General features: G+C 45.5%; 1 protein-coding gene across 1 annotated transcript; it reads left to right on the forward strand.

Moving 5' to 3' along the window:
- The first annotated feature begins 4,437 nt into the window (after window positions 1-4,437).
- On the forward strand, window positions 4,438-5,517 carry LOC120844177 (solute carrier family 22 member 21-like). Its single transcript, XM_040215825.2, has one exon. The coding sequence runs from the start codon at window positions 4,438-4,440 to the stop codon at window positions 5,515-5,517; it is 1,080 nt and encodes a 359-aa protein (XP_040071759.2).
- The last annotated feature ends 8,449 nt before the right edge of the window (window positions 5,518-13,966 follow it).

Consider the following 13,966-nt stretch of genomic DNA (forward strand, 5'->3'; position numbering starts at 1 on the left):
CCTGAAGGTCACGTGACCCCTCGAGGTCACGTGACCCTTCCAAGGTCATCTCAAGGTCACGTGACCCCAAGATGACCCCACGTGACCCTTTGAAGGTCACGTGACCACCAAGTCACGTGACCCCTCTGAAGTCACGTGACCCCCGAGGTCACGTGGTCTCCTCCCCAAGGTCACGTGACCCCCGAGGTCACGTGACCCCTTCCAAGGTCATCTCAAGGTCACGTGACCCCAAGGTGACCCCCACGTGACGTGACCCCTCTGAGGTCACGTGACCCCCCGAGGTCACGTGACCCCTCCAGGTCACGTGACCCCCAAGGTCACGTGGGGGTCACGTGACCTTGAGGTGACCCCCAGGTCACGCCTCCCCGAGGTCACGTGACCCCCTCCCCGAAGTCACGTGACACCCCCCCCCCCCCCGAGGTCACGTGACCCCCCCCCCCCGGAGCATATTAAAGAATGAGGGGAGGAGGAGGAGAAGGGGGAGGGGTCTACCCTCCCCTCAGTACCCTTCACTGCTCCTCCTCAAGAGCTGCGCTCCAATTCGGCGTTAGAGGGATTTGTAAACGGCTTTCAATTTTTTTTATTTTAATCGATTAAGGCAGCTGAACAGTACAGCGCACAAAAAGACAATGATATATCGCTTCTCGCCCTTTGGACTCAGATTGTTTCAATTTGATGACAAGGCAGAGGACAGAAACATGCACGACACGCAAGCGCTGACTGGCAACTAAATTTATAAACAAAAGAAAGAAGAGAACGTACTGAAAGTTATGCTACTCCAGGGCGTGGCACACACCACACAACACCATCTAACTAATATGTCTTCGCTCCATATTCCTATATGAACACAAGGTTTGTGGCTGTAGCAGAATGACTGATGGGTTTCTAATGCAGCTATTATTACAAGGCGCTTCCGAAAAATTCGCGACTTGTTTTGTCTAAAGGGGCTATGCAATAATTATGACTTGTAAAGAGTTTGGAGTTTTTAATTCTTTACAACGTTTATCTTGCAAATATGGGGAGAAAAAACCGCCTGGCTATTTGGCACATCCGATTAATTTAAACAGATTTTATTATTTGAATTGTCCCGCAATGTTTTTAAATGTATTCATGAGCGCTTACTTGGAACGTTGTGTTCGTTTAATTCATACTTTTTATTCTCACGGCCCCGTTGAGTGCTCTTATTTCGGAGCACGGGTGTACTCCAGAGTGACAACGCCCACAAAGCGTATTTCCGGGGGAGTAGCTTCTTCACAGTAAACTGGTGCTCATTAAGAAGCATACTCAACGGGGCAGGGCACACATGAGCTAAGAAAACAGGCACCACGCAGAAATTCACATAGCAACTTGCGCGGACGCTGTGACCTGGCTGTACGGAATACGTCCACGTTACGGCGTAAGCGCAAGTTGCTATGAAAACTGCCACCCGGTGCCCATTCGTCGCTCATGTGTGCCCCGACTAATAGTCCACATTAGACAACATGTTGGCCTGATGAACAAACCGAAATTTCGTTTTCAGTTGTCATGCGCTGTCTAAACAGTGCACTATAAACCAAATTTTTGAGGGATAAATAAACTTATGTGAAGCATTTCACAATTGTTTTATGTCTGGCATACCTGCTTGTGATCAGTAGGCCTATGTAGAGGAAATCATCAGCTATCGGTTTTGTATGTGAAGCTATTCGTATGGCAAATAATAATAGTCCATTCTATAGTATTTAAATAAACTTCTGATAAATTAAGCAAATTTTGTCGCATTTTAGAGTTTAAAATATTGAGAATCTAGTGTATCGCAATTAAGTAGCGTAATATCAAAGCAAATAACGGTAATATTTTGCGATTCGCAGCCGCGGGTTGGCAGCAATAGGAAATAAGGTGTGACGCACACCTGGGTGCAGTGTAATAAGTTAGCAAGATGTGCGTATATGTGCTGAATCAAATGGTATATCTTATGAATATTTTCCTTTCAACATGTGTGAATGCGTCCATAACTTTATATCAGGGGTGCACAAGTCAAAAATGACGCGGGCCAAAAAATTTTTGTTGGAAACTGCGCGGGCCGCACCTAGTGTGACACGTTACACCTTTTTGCTGCAGACAGGTTTTCAATATCTGGCGTCACCGCATTGGTTACCGTTTGCAGCACATCTCACTGTGACATGTCCGTCATAGAAGATTAAAGACGGTTCTTGTTGAGGGTCATCAGTGAGAACGTCTGCTCACAGACATACGTGCTCTCAAAACGGAGTTTTAGGAGCACGTATGTCTGTGAGTGGAGTTTCCCCCCGGAGTTTCTTCCCAAGGACGCGGAGCTTCCTACGGAAAAGAAGACTCTGAGAAAATTAGGTCAAAGGGTTCGAATGCTTTCTGCCAAGTCAACGGCCGTAGTGCATTGGATGACACGGTGGGCTGTTTCTGCGCTCAGCTGGGCCGCGGGCCGTGGGCCACACAGAAAGTGCCCGCGGGCCGCATGCGGCCCGCGGGCCGTATGTTGTGCACCCCTGCTTTATATCATCGACAAAGCTGTACATGATTCAGTTTTAGGGGCGCAATCTTCCCTGAGCTAAAAAACAGAATCCATACCTCCCTTGAGCATTTCTATTCTTCTTGACTCTTCGTTTGACTATTCGTCCCCTTGCTACTATGCCAGTCGGAATTTCCTTAGGGAAAAGCAAGCTTTTCGCTTCCTTCCCTCCCTTCTTTTCCCCCTCTCCACACCGCTCAGACCAACCTTCAAGGTCACCATGTGAATTACAAGCAGAGGAAGCGCGAGTTGTCGGCTCTGGAAACGTCAGCGCACCCGTGTCGTCAGCGCACCCGGAAATACGTCACTGAGCACGTGACTCGGAAGGCGATGTATGAGTTGAGAGTGGATTGGAGACGCCGGAATTTTCAATTGTATGACCCTTCGGCTCTGGAAACGTCAGCGCACCCGTGTCGTCAGCGCACCCGGAAATACGTCACTGAGCACGTGACTCGGAAGGCAATGTATGAGTTGAGAGTGGATTGGAGACGCCGGAATTTTCAATTGTATGACTTTTTTTGTTTTCAAGAAAGAACGCGCAAAGGCAAATTTGTTATCAGTTTTTTTTTAAAATCCAGACATGACAGGGAAAAACTACAATTATTCGACCGCAATATTCCGTGAAATAATTGTTGTAGTTGTTCTTCCCTGCCATGTCTGGATTTAATAAAAAATTTGCCGTCAAGGATTACTTCTCACTAGTGTTCAGCTTTAGGACATAAATATTGTGAAGTTTTTTTTTTAAATATTTCTCACCTGTAAAACGGCATGAGAAGGCGACCGTAGCGCAGGCTCCAATAGACCTATAAGGAGTATTCACTGGCGGCCATATCTGTGTGCGCTGCTGCTGAGCGCATGCTAACGGCAAGCTTCCGCAGTTCTTTTGGAGCGTGTATTCAGCACCAACAAGGTTGCCGGTCTTAGCAGGCTATTAATGTGAGCTCGTTCTGAGCATGCGCTCTAAACATCGCAATCAAATATGGCGTCCAGTGAATACCTCCTATTGCTATATTAACCAAGCATCAAAGAGAATGCAGGAACTGATGTTCCACGCGCCGCACGGGTTGGCCTCAACAGTTGTGACTTTTTTAAAGCAAATACCTAAAACAAATGGCATCTTGCACGCGCGTTCCTCAACGCTTTGTTTTGCTTATTTACTTGGAATATTTTATACGGGGAAGGCATGCGCGTGTGGCGCGTGGAGCACCAATACCTGCATTCTCCTTAATGCTTGGGTAATATAGCAAATGGTCTCTTGCATACATGTATCGCACTTGATGTCATCGAACCATACAAACCACCATTCCTTGTGGTTCTTGCCGAGAAAAACAAATTCAGTTGTGCGAAGTATGTGGTGCACGAGGTACACGCGCAGCAGTGCAAGTCATGTTTACCAATGGGACATATAACATGCTCGTCCTAATCACTGACTGAACGGCTTCAAGGAGGACTAAGAATGTACCTTCCCGAAAAATCCCGCAAAACCACTCGTCATTCCCATATTGCATCGCGCGGGAAATCGTGGAACCCTTCCGATGCCTGTTCGGGCCGGCTCGATCGTTTTGTACGTCCTGGAAGGTGCTTAATGCCTCTAGCTTACCACTGCGAGACCAAACCAGACATAAAAAAGAGTATCAGATCGACAAGCCGAAACGTACCCTAATTTGTTATTGTCTTGTTTTTTTTTTGTTTTTTTTTTCTTGTTTCTTTTTTTTGCGTTTTGAAATCACAAAATGCTCAACAAGCATGAATCATCCTTCTATTCAGTTGTTCTCCCTCACGCTTCGTGCATCGATTTGCCGTAGTACGTCGAAAAGACGATGAGAGGAGCTGCGTATTTTTGGAATGGTCTATTGGTATGTTGAGAGCATCGAAGTGCCGTACCTCAGGAACGTTGAAGAGCTTCATACACGATGCCCGTATCCCTCCAGGCTATCAGCACCGTGCTGCTCTTCGAGGTGACTCCGCAAGACCACCGCATGCTCTTCTGCATGCTTAACATCTGCGTACCCCTGGTGCTGGGTACGGTGGTGCTCGGCCTTATAGGCACGACCTCGATGCACTGGTCAGCAATGCAGCTTGTTGTGCTATCGCCCACCCTACTGCTGCTGCTGACCTACCAACTAACAGACGAGTCTCCGCGCTGGCTTATCACTTCGTGGAAGTTCAAGGATGCCGAGCGGGTTATCCTCTGGGCGGCAAGAAAGAACGGACTCCGGAACCTGGACAAGGTACGCTCGGCGTACTTCAGGGTCAAGGAGAGCGCCGTCTCGCGTGACGGGTTCACCGCCAGGCCCACCATTTTCAACATCGTTAGCTCACCCCCGTTGCGTTCCCAGACGCTCATTGTTTTCGGTGGTTGGTGGGCCATCTTCAACTGCTACTACACCATAGCTCAATACAAATCGTTCGGAGGCGGTGCCGTCTCCTTCTACATAATGATCGGGATCGCCAACATGTTCACTCAGACCGTCAACTACTTTGTCCTGAGGGGCTACGGCCGCCGGAAACCGATGTCGGCCTATTTTCTGGGGCTGTCCGTGCTGCTGACTTCACTGGCGGCATTGGTGGCTCTGGGGATGGAGCTGGCGTTCGCGAAAGTCGCGGTCCCGACCGCTTTCCTGGTGGAAGTGGCGTTCACAACCATGTTTGTGTTCACCGTTGAAGTCTTTCCGACAGCGGTGCGCAGCGCTGGCATGTGCGGTGCTTTCCTGTTCGGGCGGCTAGGCGGCATCTCAGCGTCGCTTTTGAGCGCCCTGCTACTTCTGGATCCACCGATGGACAGGCTGATCCCCATGCTCGTCAACGCGGTCGTGTTCTTTATCTTTGGTTTGCTGGTCCTCTCGTTGCCTGAGACGTTGGCGATGAGTGCAACCGACAAGGGCCAGGAGGCTGCGCAAGAAAACAAGTGGAGGTTGGACTCGCCGCTGAAGCGGAAGAAGAAGAGCAGACAGGTTCCCAGGAAATGCATTGCTCGAAAACTTGACCGATAGGCACTCCAGAAAGTCCCCGGGGTGTGTGTAACGTGGGGATGTGCTTAGAAAACTAGTCGTGGGTCTTCCTTGAACCAGTTCAATCAAAATGAATGGCGAACGGTATCGGACCCAACTGGTCGCACTGACTCTGTGGCTAAGAGGCTTAGGGTCTTTTCTGCCACTAAAAGTGCCTGAAAATGAAAGCCCCACAAAGATCGTCCTTTTCATTGTCTGAACGGATTAAAGGAAGACCAACGACTGGCGTCTCGAGCTGAGTGAGGGGCATGATACATTTAAAGGAGTATTCACACGGGGGATCATTTTCGGGCAGGTTTGTGCGTGAGGTCAGTGATCGGTGGAAACAGAGCGATTCGCTCACCGACTCAAGCTTTTACACGAACGGCGGGGAGCCGAAAGGGGCGTCTGTGTTATCAGACGCATTTAGCGGTCGCACTTTCGACAACAGGGCTCGGTGCACGCTGACGAGAAAAGAAAAACAAAAGAAAAAAGAAAAAAACGAAGGAGTTTCACGAAACAGCGATACGCGATCGTAGAAGTAGCGCTGTTTGATCAAAATTTTGACGAACTCTTTTCTGCTAAAACAAACGTGCTTCTTGAATGGGTGAACGCAAAACACAAGGGATGTAGAATCGAAAACGAGTTATATCAGGAGCGGCTTCGGGAAGGCATTCGTGAATATCTAATACCCCATTCACACGATGATAGAGGTACCTTTAGCTCAAAGGCCTTCATTCTCTACGATGAATAAATTCACGAGCCTCCGCACGTGGAGTGTGCTCTCGACCCAAGACCGCAGGCTGATACGCAGAATGCAAAGGGACCTGTGTTAAAGGTGCCTTTATGCTGCCCGTGTGAATGGGGTATTAAACTCCTTTGGGTGCCACGGACAACATCCGTAACAGCGCCAGGTAAAATAAATTAGACAATCACGATGGCACTGCCGGAACCTTTCTGAGCAAAATCTCTAAAGTTGCCAGGCATGTGAACAAAATACAGCCAGTTGCAGAGAGAACCCACGCAAGGCTGGGAGTGTTTGTGCAGCCCGTATGAATTCTCCCCTTCCCCTTGCGTGACGTTCTTACCCAGTGATGCGCCTCCCGAGGAGCAGAAGAAAGAATTTCTCCCCGGTGTGAATGCCCCTTAAGGCTCGTGTGAGTGCAGATGAAATCCGGCCACATTCGCCTATAAATTGCTAATCGTTTAGGAACTATATTGTGCGAACCTTTATTTCCCTTCGATGAACATAAAGCGTATACCTTAATATAGACCACTTGCTTGTCTTCATTTTTAAATTTGAAACCTTCTCATGAATTGGGCACCCTAGGTTATATGCCCAAGCAGGTACAGCATTCTGTTGCTCTCCAGAACGTAAATTAACCATGTGCTGTATTCAAAAAGAAGCACTCCAATAAAATAAATACGTGGTTGCAGTAATAGTATGCGTTTAATGTTTTATATAATGCTTTTTACGACAGCTAGTGGCGCTGTCATAATCGCGGTACCGTATAGCCCGCAGAGAACGGTCTACAAAAGCACGTTTTTGAGTCTTCGCTATGCCTCTGTTAGCGGGTCTCGTAGCGGGTACCGGATAGCGTTGCGGAAAGGCCAAAACTATCTACCAAAACTCCCTAATGTGCTCTGCCGCGGAACGTCTGGCAACGCGGAGCCGGAAGGGAGTGGAGACAAGACTTGTACACGTTACTGAAAAATAGTAACAAATTACATTTACAATCACTCAAGGCTAAATTGTAATTTATTACAATAACAATGACCCTCCCATAAAAGTAAGTGACCGTTACTCCCAAAAGTAATCCGTTACTTTCGTGGCGTTGCTTTCAACAATATTTTCCTCAATTAAGAAACAAAGGGAAGAAGGTTATTCAAGTTCTTATTGTCGCCACCTGTTCCATTTATTCACCTTGAGTATTTTGAGCAATACCTGACTCTCGAAAATCTCGTCAGACAATTTGCGTTATTCCTTACTCAGTATGTCGATTGCTACGCTGAACGCCATTTGAACTGAGGCACGGGATGGGAGTGCCATATTGTGCCTCACGAATGTTTTATGCTCTTCATTGAGCTTTTTCATCGAAGCAATGGAAGTGCTATTTACCTCAAAAATAGAGCTAAGCTTCGTCGTTGCAGCCGTTGCCTGATATTCGAGAGTTTTAGTACAGTTGGTAACAGCAAGGTGATGATTAAATAATAAATAAAATTGGCTCGATATTCTTCTTTCTTCGGTTCTGAACAGGTCGAGCTTCGGTTGAGACGTTGGTGAATTAGAAAAAAAGTTCCCAATATTTAAATATAAGTAATCGATAAAAAAACAGGACACTCATAACAACAATTAATTAGAACGTTGGTTAAAACAAGGAAATGTGAACGCACGTTTGCCATGTGTACCTTTCTTGGTGCTGTTCAACAACGCACGGAGCACGGACCGACTGCAGTTTACCCCGGTGTTCTCCAGATAGACGTCCGCTGATGCCATGGGCAGCGAAGGGCAGAGAACTAAGCAAGCCGCACAATGGCCTCGCTCGCGAGTTCGTCTCTCCTCAAGCGCAGAATATCAAGTCTACGTCAGCCACCATTATGTTTTATTTGTAAGGCTATCTGCTTGAGATAAGATGCGTCCCGCTGGGGTAAAAACAGGAAGAAGAAAAAAGGAAGACTATTACTATTTTCGAAGTGCTCGCAAAAAGCTGACTCACAAAAAGGGTAACCGAGTGCAGATAACGTGGCTGCAATTCACAAATAAAGTGGGCCAACCTTAAAAGTTGGACTACAAAAAAGTAAATATCTTTTAAAACAGTTTCAAATAAGGTGAAAGAAGCACGAAAAAATGCATCCTGTTTTCTAGAGAAGATAAGTGTGCATCGACGAGCCAGGACAAGCACCCGAGCCAGGATGCTTGTGGCAATAACACCTTCACATATTATCACATCTCTGTCAGTGGATTTTAGGGTAGACGGAGCGTTGTCTCGTGCTGTGATATTACAAAAATTGTCCTAGTCACTATAACCGAGAAGTACATTGTTAATTATTGTCTGTGCACTTACGGCCTCGAGCTTCTCGAAGAGGCACACAATCGCTTGGTGTCCTCCTCTCCCTGCCTTCGATCGCAAAGAAAAAAACAAAGACACTGAAAGAGCGGATATAACTTGCCCCCCCCCCCCCTTTTTTTTTGTAGAATGTTTATTTGGATATTTTGACATTGTTGTTAGGGTCTAAGAAAAAGTAGATTGAAAATGATAATGTAGTGAGCGCGCAGGCGAGCTGGTCTTGGCCTGCCCAACACCACCTAGACAGAAGGCCTCCACACGCGTCATCATAGTCAGATCGATCGAGGCGAGAGATTGGGCACGAGTGCTGCGTCAGTGTTCGGCTGCGGCTTGTGTCCAATCAGCACGTCGAAGGTCGGGCTCGGGTCCAATAGCCGACCGAGCGCGGTCCGACTGTGATGACGTTTCATAGAGGAAGAGGAAACCATGCGGAGGCTTTCTGTCTAGGTGGTGTTGGCCTGCCTCTGTCTCGGGCTAAGAACAAATTGATTGAAAAGCTCGGTGTTGCAAAAAAAAACAAAAAAACAACAAGGCTTTACGGAGCTGAAGAGTGCCAAGCCTCCTTTTGCGCTGGTCAATTCCAGTGACAGTGTCACTGCGCTCAACTTTACCAAAATGAAAACGACTCTTTCTTTAGAAGAGGGGGGGGGGGGGGGGAGGTGTTCCTAAAAAAATGTAACGGATTACAAGGCATCCGTTATGTAAAATATGTAAGGGAATTACTTTAAAATTACTCTAGAAAATGTTTAAGTATTCCGTTACTAAATTACAAATAAATGTAACGGATTACAAGTAATTTCGTTACTTGTAACGGATTACGTACAAGTCTGGTGGAGACCGGCTAAACTTTGGACGCGGAAGTAGAGGGAGCGGGCTGCGTTAGACCAATCAGATGCCGAAAAAGGAGAGGAGGGTCACGTGTTTACTCGAGCCACTCGACGATGTGTATTCGGTTCTTCGTTCGTGGAACCTTCTTTTTCGTTTTCGGGAGCAGTGGGGAACGCGCGAGGAATTTTGTCAAAGACTGCGATGGTTCAAGCCGGACAGAATGTCGGGGAAGCGAGCGGGATATTCCCAAGATCGACCACATTGACGCCGCCACCGGGCGCCTCCACGTGGCGTGAATTTCGCTTAAAGAAATTGTCCGGTGAAATGTTGTTTCTCAGAAAACAATTAGATCATCTTGTCGTTTTTAACATATTATCCGTACAATATCCGAATTTTAAATCCTCTGCCGCCGAGTAATTCAATTTTAAACAGAGTCCACCCGAGCAGCACCAAAAAGTGACCTTAGGTCGGCCGGCGGTTGGCCTGTATCTGGAAAGATTGGCCACTGACCAGTTCTTGGCGACCGGAGACATAAGCACTGCCGGCAAGTGTCTGGATAGAAGTGTTGATTTTCATTTTGGCCGCAGGTACACCCATAATCAAAACTTTTATCGCGTTGACGAAACTTTGGCATGGCGACGGGCAGCGAGAGAAGCGGCATGTGCGACGGGTTGGTATACCGCACGTACAATGTAGCGCAAACTTACCATCCCCGTTTTATTATTTTTTTGTTTCTTTAGATTTCAAAGGGAATTGCTTAGCCACAACTGCTGTGTAATATGTTTATTTTGAACACTACCATAAATCGTGAAATACAGCGCCCCGTCGTTGTTTTCTAAAAATAAAATACGAAAACAGCGCAGATGTCATCTTCAAGCTAACAATACCGCTCAGTCGCTCCGTGGTACTCTTAACGCGAATACGATATAATTGATTTGTCCGCTAGTGCGCCCCCTTTTCACTTACCACCTGGCTAGTAGGTTCGATTAAAAAATGTTGATTCGAAGGGAAAAATAGAGCTAAAGTCATTGACAGAGTGACAACGAGAGGGCGTGTATTTCGAACGTCCAGCCTCCAGCACGCGCTTCGTGTCTTCCGCCGAGCTTTGGCTGAGTGCGCGCGCTGTAGGTGCACAAAGCGACATTACGAAATTAACAAAATGAAATATGTGGTCAAGCACGAGTGTTCTAAATAAAATATATATATATATATACCCGCTGTATTTTAACAGAAATATCAGCAGTATATCTTTGCAGCAAAGCCGACCTGCGGAAACAGCGTTTGGCCGTTCCGAGAATGTTGGTATGACTTCGATAACTTCTAGAGAAGATGCACAATGAAAAGGGGGAAATCGCACCCAGCCCATTGAAAGCTAATATGATTTTCAACAGTAATAAAAAAATTAAACGAAATAAAAAAAAAAATTTTTTTTTCGATAAAGCGGGTTCAAAATATCAGTAAATCTCTTTTTTGACGATATTTCAGATTTTATATCAAATATTCCGTGAAAATAAAATGAACGAAACTTATGCCCGTCGCTAGCCCATGTATAGGACTCTACCATACTTGCGCCTATCTCGAATATTCTACTGCCCCCCCAAGATACTGTACCTTAAATGCTTTTTTAAAGTATCTTGGTATCTTGGTATCTTGCAAATATCTTTGATCTAGAGTATTTGATAGTCTATTTTAATTACAATTTCAAGTATCTTGTACTCATTATCTTAAATACAGTTTTGACATTTCACCATTTTCTGAGTTTTTCGGTATGAAGTGGCGTAAGCGTGGCACGAGCTAACGTCAACATTCTTTCGAGCAACCAAATCCTGCTGCTAGCTTCGATCTACGGTGACTTTGACTGAGCTCGTGAAAACATCGCTTTTTGGCCGATTGTGGCTCATATTTTAGCCCAAAGTATGTACAATGAAGGTTCTCCCTTCGCCTTCCCAAAGGCGTTTTTGGTTTCTATAGAGTTTCCCGGTTCCCCCACAAAATCCTCAAACAAAAGGTGTGGTTTTACGGAAATAAAGATGCCACCCTGAGGCGCAGCGCAGACCGGGAAACGACCTACGACAACAATGCAGACTTGAGTTTCAAGAACATAACAAATAGAAGAAAATGAAAACTGGACACACACCAAAAAGAGTAGACATTTTTGTTTTGCTTTTTGTATATTTTTCCCCGCCAGGGCAAAACATCAAGGTTTTTTTTTTTCATTTTCTTTGTGTTGTCAGTGTAGCACTTACTGCTCTCGTATTTTAAAAACCTTATGAAGCAGGTATTTAGTAACTTAAATACTTTTATCGAGTATTTTGCCCAACACTGGACTGTACCCATATAGTATTTGGTAAGCAACAATATAAAAACTCGAAGTTACAAGGCTTTGAATATATCACTGGATTGTCAAAGATTCGATATTTTGCATTTTTACCTCAATACAAAATTACTAAAGTATTTTACTTTTGGGCTAAAAAATAGTCGGCATGACATATACGCACATAAAAAAAATGCCGGGATTTCTGTATGATTTCCCTGTTCATACCAGCGTACAGAACTGGGTAGAAAAATAACGGAATAAAAAACATATTTTCACCATGCTCAACATAAGTATCATTTGTGAAGGAAAACATTTTTTTTTTATTTCAAAAGCGGTTTCCTTTTTCTATAAAAGGGGACAATTACATATATTATTTTAAATCGAAAGACCCACCCCGTCAGGCGTGTTCGATTTCAAATAAAACCAGCCAATAATAACCATCAGCAAATTTCCAATTTGGTACAATGCAAAAGTGTTCTTCGACGCAATAAGTGTGCACTGTTTATGCAGGCTCTTATTTTTTTAAACCCATTTTGCACAAGTTTCGGCAGCAAACTTCTCTACCACTGAGTGTGCGGCGAAGTTTTACAAAGTTGGAGACAGTTCCAAATATAAAAGCAGGTAAAGGTAAGCAAGCGTTCGGCGACAGACTACTTTAGTAACCATTCAGAGCTGGTTCCTCAAGTTTAAGAACTACGGAAAATAGTATGTTAACCTTAGTTGCCATCGGACGGAGTTGCTTGTTAGCCCCGGCTAGAGATTTATGTTGGGAGAGTCTGGCTAGCCTTTGATCTCGCCGCAGTGTAGCCCCCATCTCGACTGAGCCAATCAGCCCGTGGCGCAGAGCGAGACCTGTGACCGCATGCGCATGACCTCCCGGCTGCCCGAGAAGTTCGCGTGGCGCCCCCTTACGGCGAACCGGGGTGACGTCACGGCGAGGAGAGAATTTTTCCCGGACTCGCCCCGCTCGCCCTGTGGAGGCTGTGACGACGCAGGCTGTCGGCGCGCTCGTTTCTATTTAATTTTTTTAGGAGTGTTTTCCGTAGGAAGTGTAAATTTTTATATGAGCCTTTATTTAGGTATGGCCTGTAGCTACAGGCGAAACTTCAACCAACAATCTAAGCATGCTTGACAGGGCAGGCAACGCATGAATAGCAGCTGGTATATGAAAATAAAGAAATATGGCCACAATTGCAGGAGCATCATTATAGATTTACATCTCGCACAATAAATGATGCTGGTAGTCTGAATGAATTGGCAGGTTATGTATACTATTTTTCATTTGTACCTCTGTTTTTAAACAAGATCACCGAAGCAGAAAAGCTGCATGCGTCTCGAGCAACATGCTAAATACAGTCTAGGCCATGGGAAGAGAATCACAAGTAAGACAGCCCAAGTGCAGGAGCAAAGTAAAAAAAAAACAAGGAACATTTATTATATACATTGCTCGCACTTAACCTTTGCTGGATTTGGATAGTATTTCAAAGGACTACACGGGTGATATTTGTGGACTTGTTTATATCAACCCTCAAATAATGTATAACAAACGTAAGGGAAGGTGTCTAGCTCGTTATTAGTCCCTTAAGCCCTAAAATTGAGATTTTACTTAAATCGAAGTGTCCTGAAGCTAGAATACCAGAAGCTTTTCGCACGCAAACTGTCGCCCTTCACAGGTTCCACATTTTCTGCTACTAGTGCTGCATCTACCGCTGGACAGACGTTTGAATGCTTGCTTTTACTCCTGTTTTGCTCTGTTGTCAGAGAGTCCAGCTTTAGGGAGTTTGAAGGCTGAGGAAGCTTTTGGGGACCTGTAGCAGTCTCTTTTAATTGGAAATGACAATTCAGACAGAACCACGTATTTTTTAATACCCAAGCCTGGAATAAAGAATGTCAGGAAAAAGTATAAACATTCCATATTACAGCACTATTGCTGTGCATATTTTGGGCAGTTCAATACATATCATACAGGCACCTGGTGGCAATTTGGCCGTTTTTGCTGCTACCATACAAACTAATTTTCAGTAATTGTGCATCTTCTAAGAAATATGCCTGCATACGTGTATAAACTATATAATTAATTCACGAAGGAGCTACATTTATGTCAAACAGCCCTGTTCCACGAGCACTTCAAAGATCATCAGACGCAGGGCCTTTAAAACATCTGCAAACCAGCGCATGCAGAGTGGCAGCGCAGAGTCGGGGTCGCGAGCTAATTTGCCGACCACTCAAAGGCCCATGA

The sequence above is a fragment of the Ixodes scapularis genome, unplaced genomic scaffold (genome assembly GCF_016920785.2).
Source record: "Ixodes scapularis isolate PalLabHiFi unplaced genomic scaffold, ASM1692078v2 PGA_scaffold6__148_contigs__length_123643588, whole genome shotgun sequence".
Taxonomy (NCBI): Eukaryota; Metazoa; Arthropoda; class Arachnida; order Ixodida; family Ixodidae; genus Ixodes; species Ixodes scapularis.

Excerpts from the sequence above, each read along its gene's own strand:
- LOC120844177 (XM_040215825.2), top strand. The coding sequence starts at position 4,438 with ATGCCCGTATCCCTCCAGGCTATCAGCACCGTGCTGCTCTTCGAGGTG.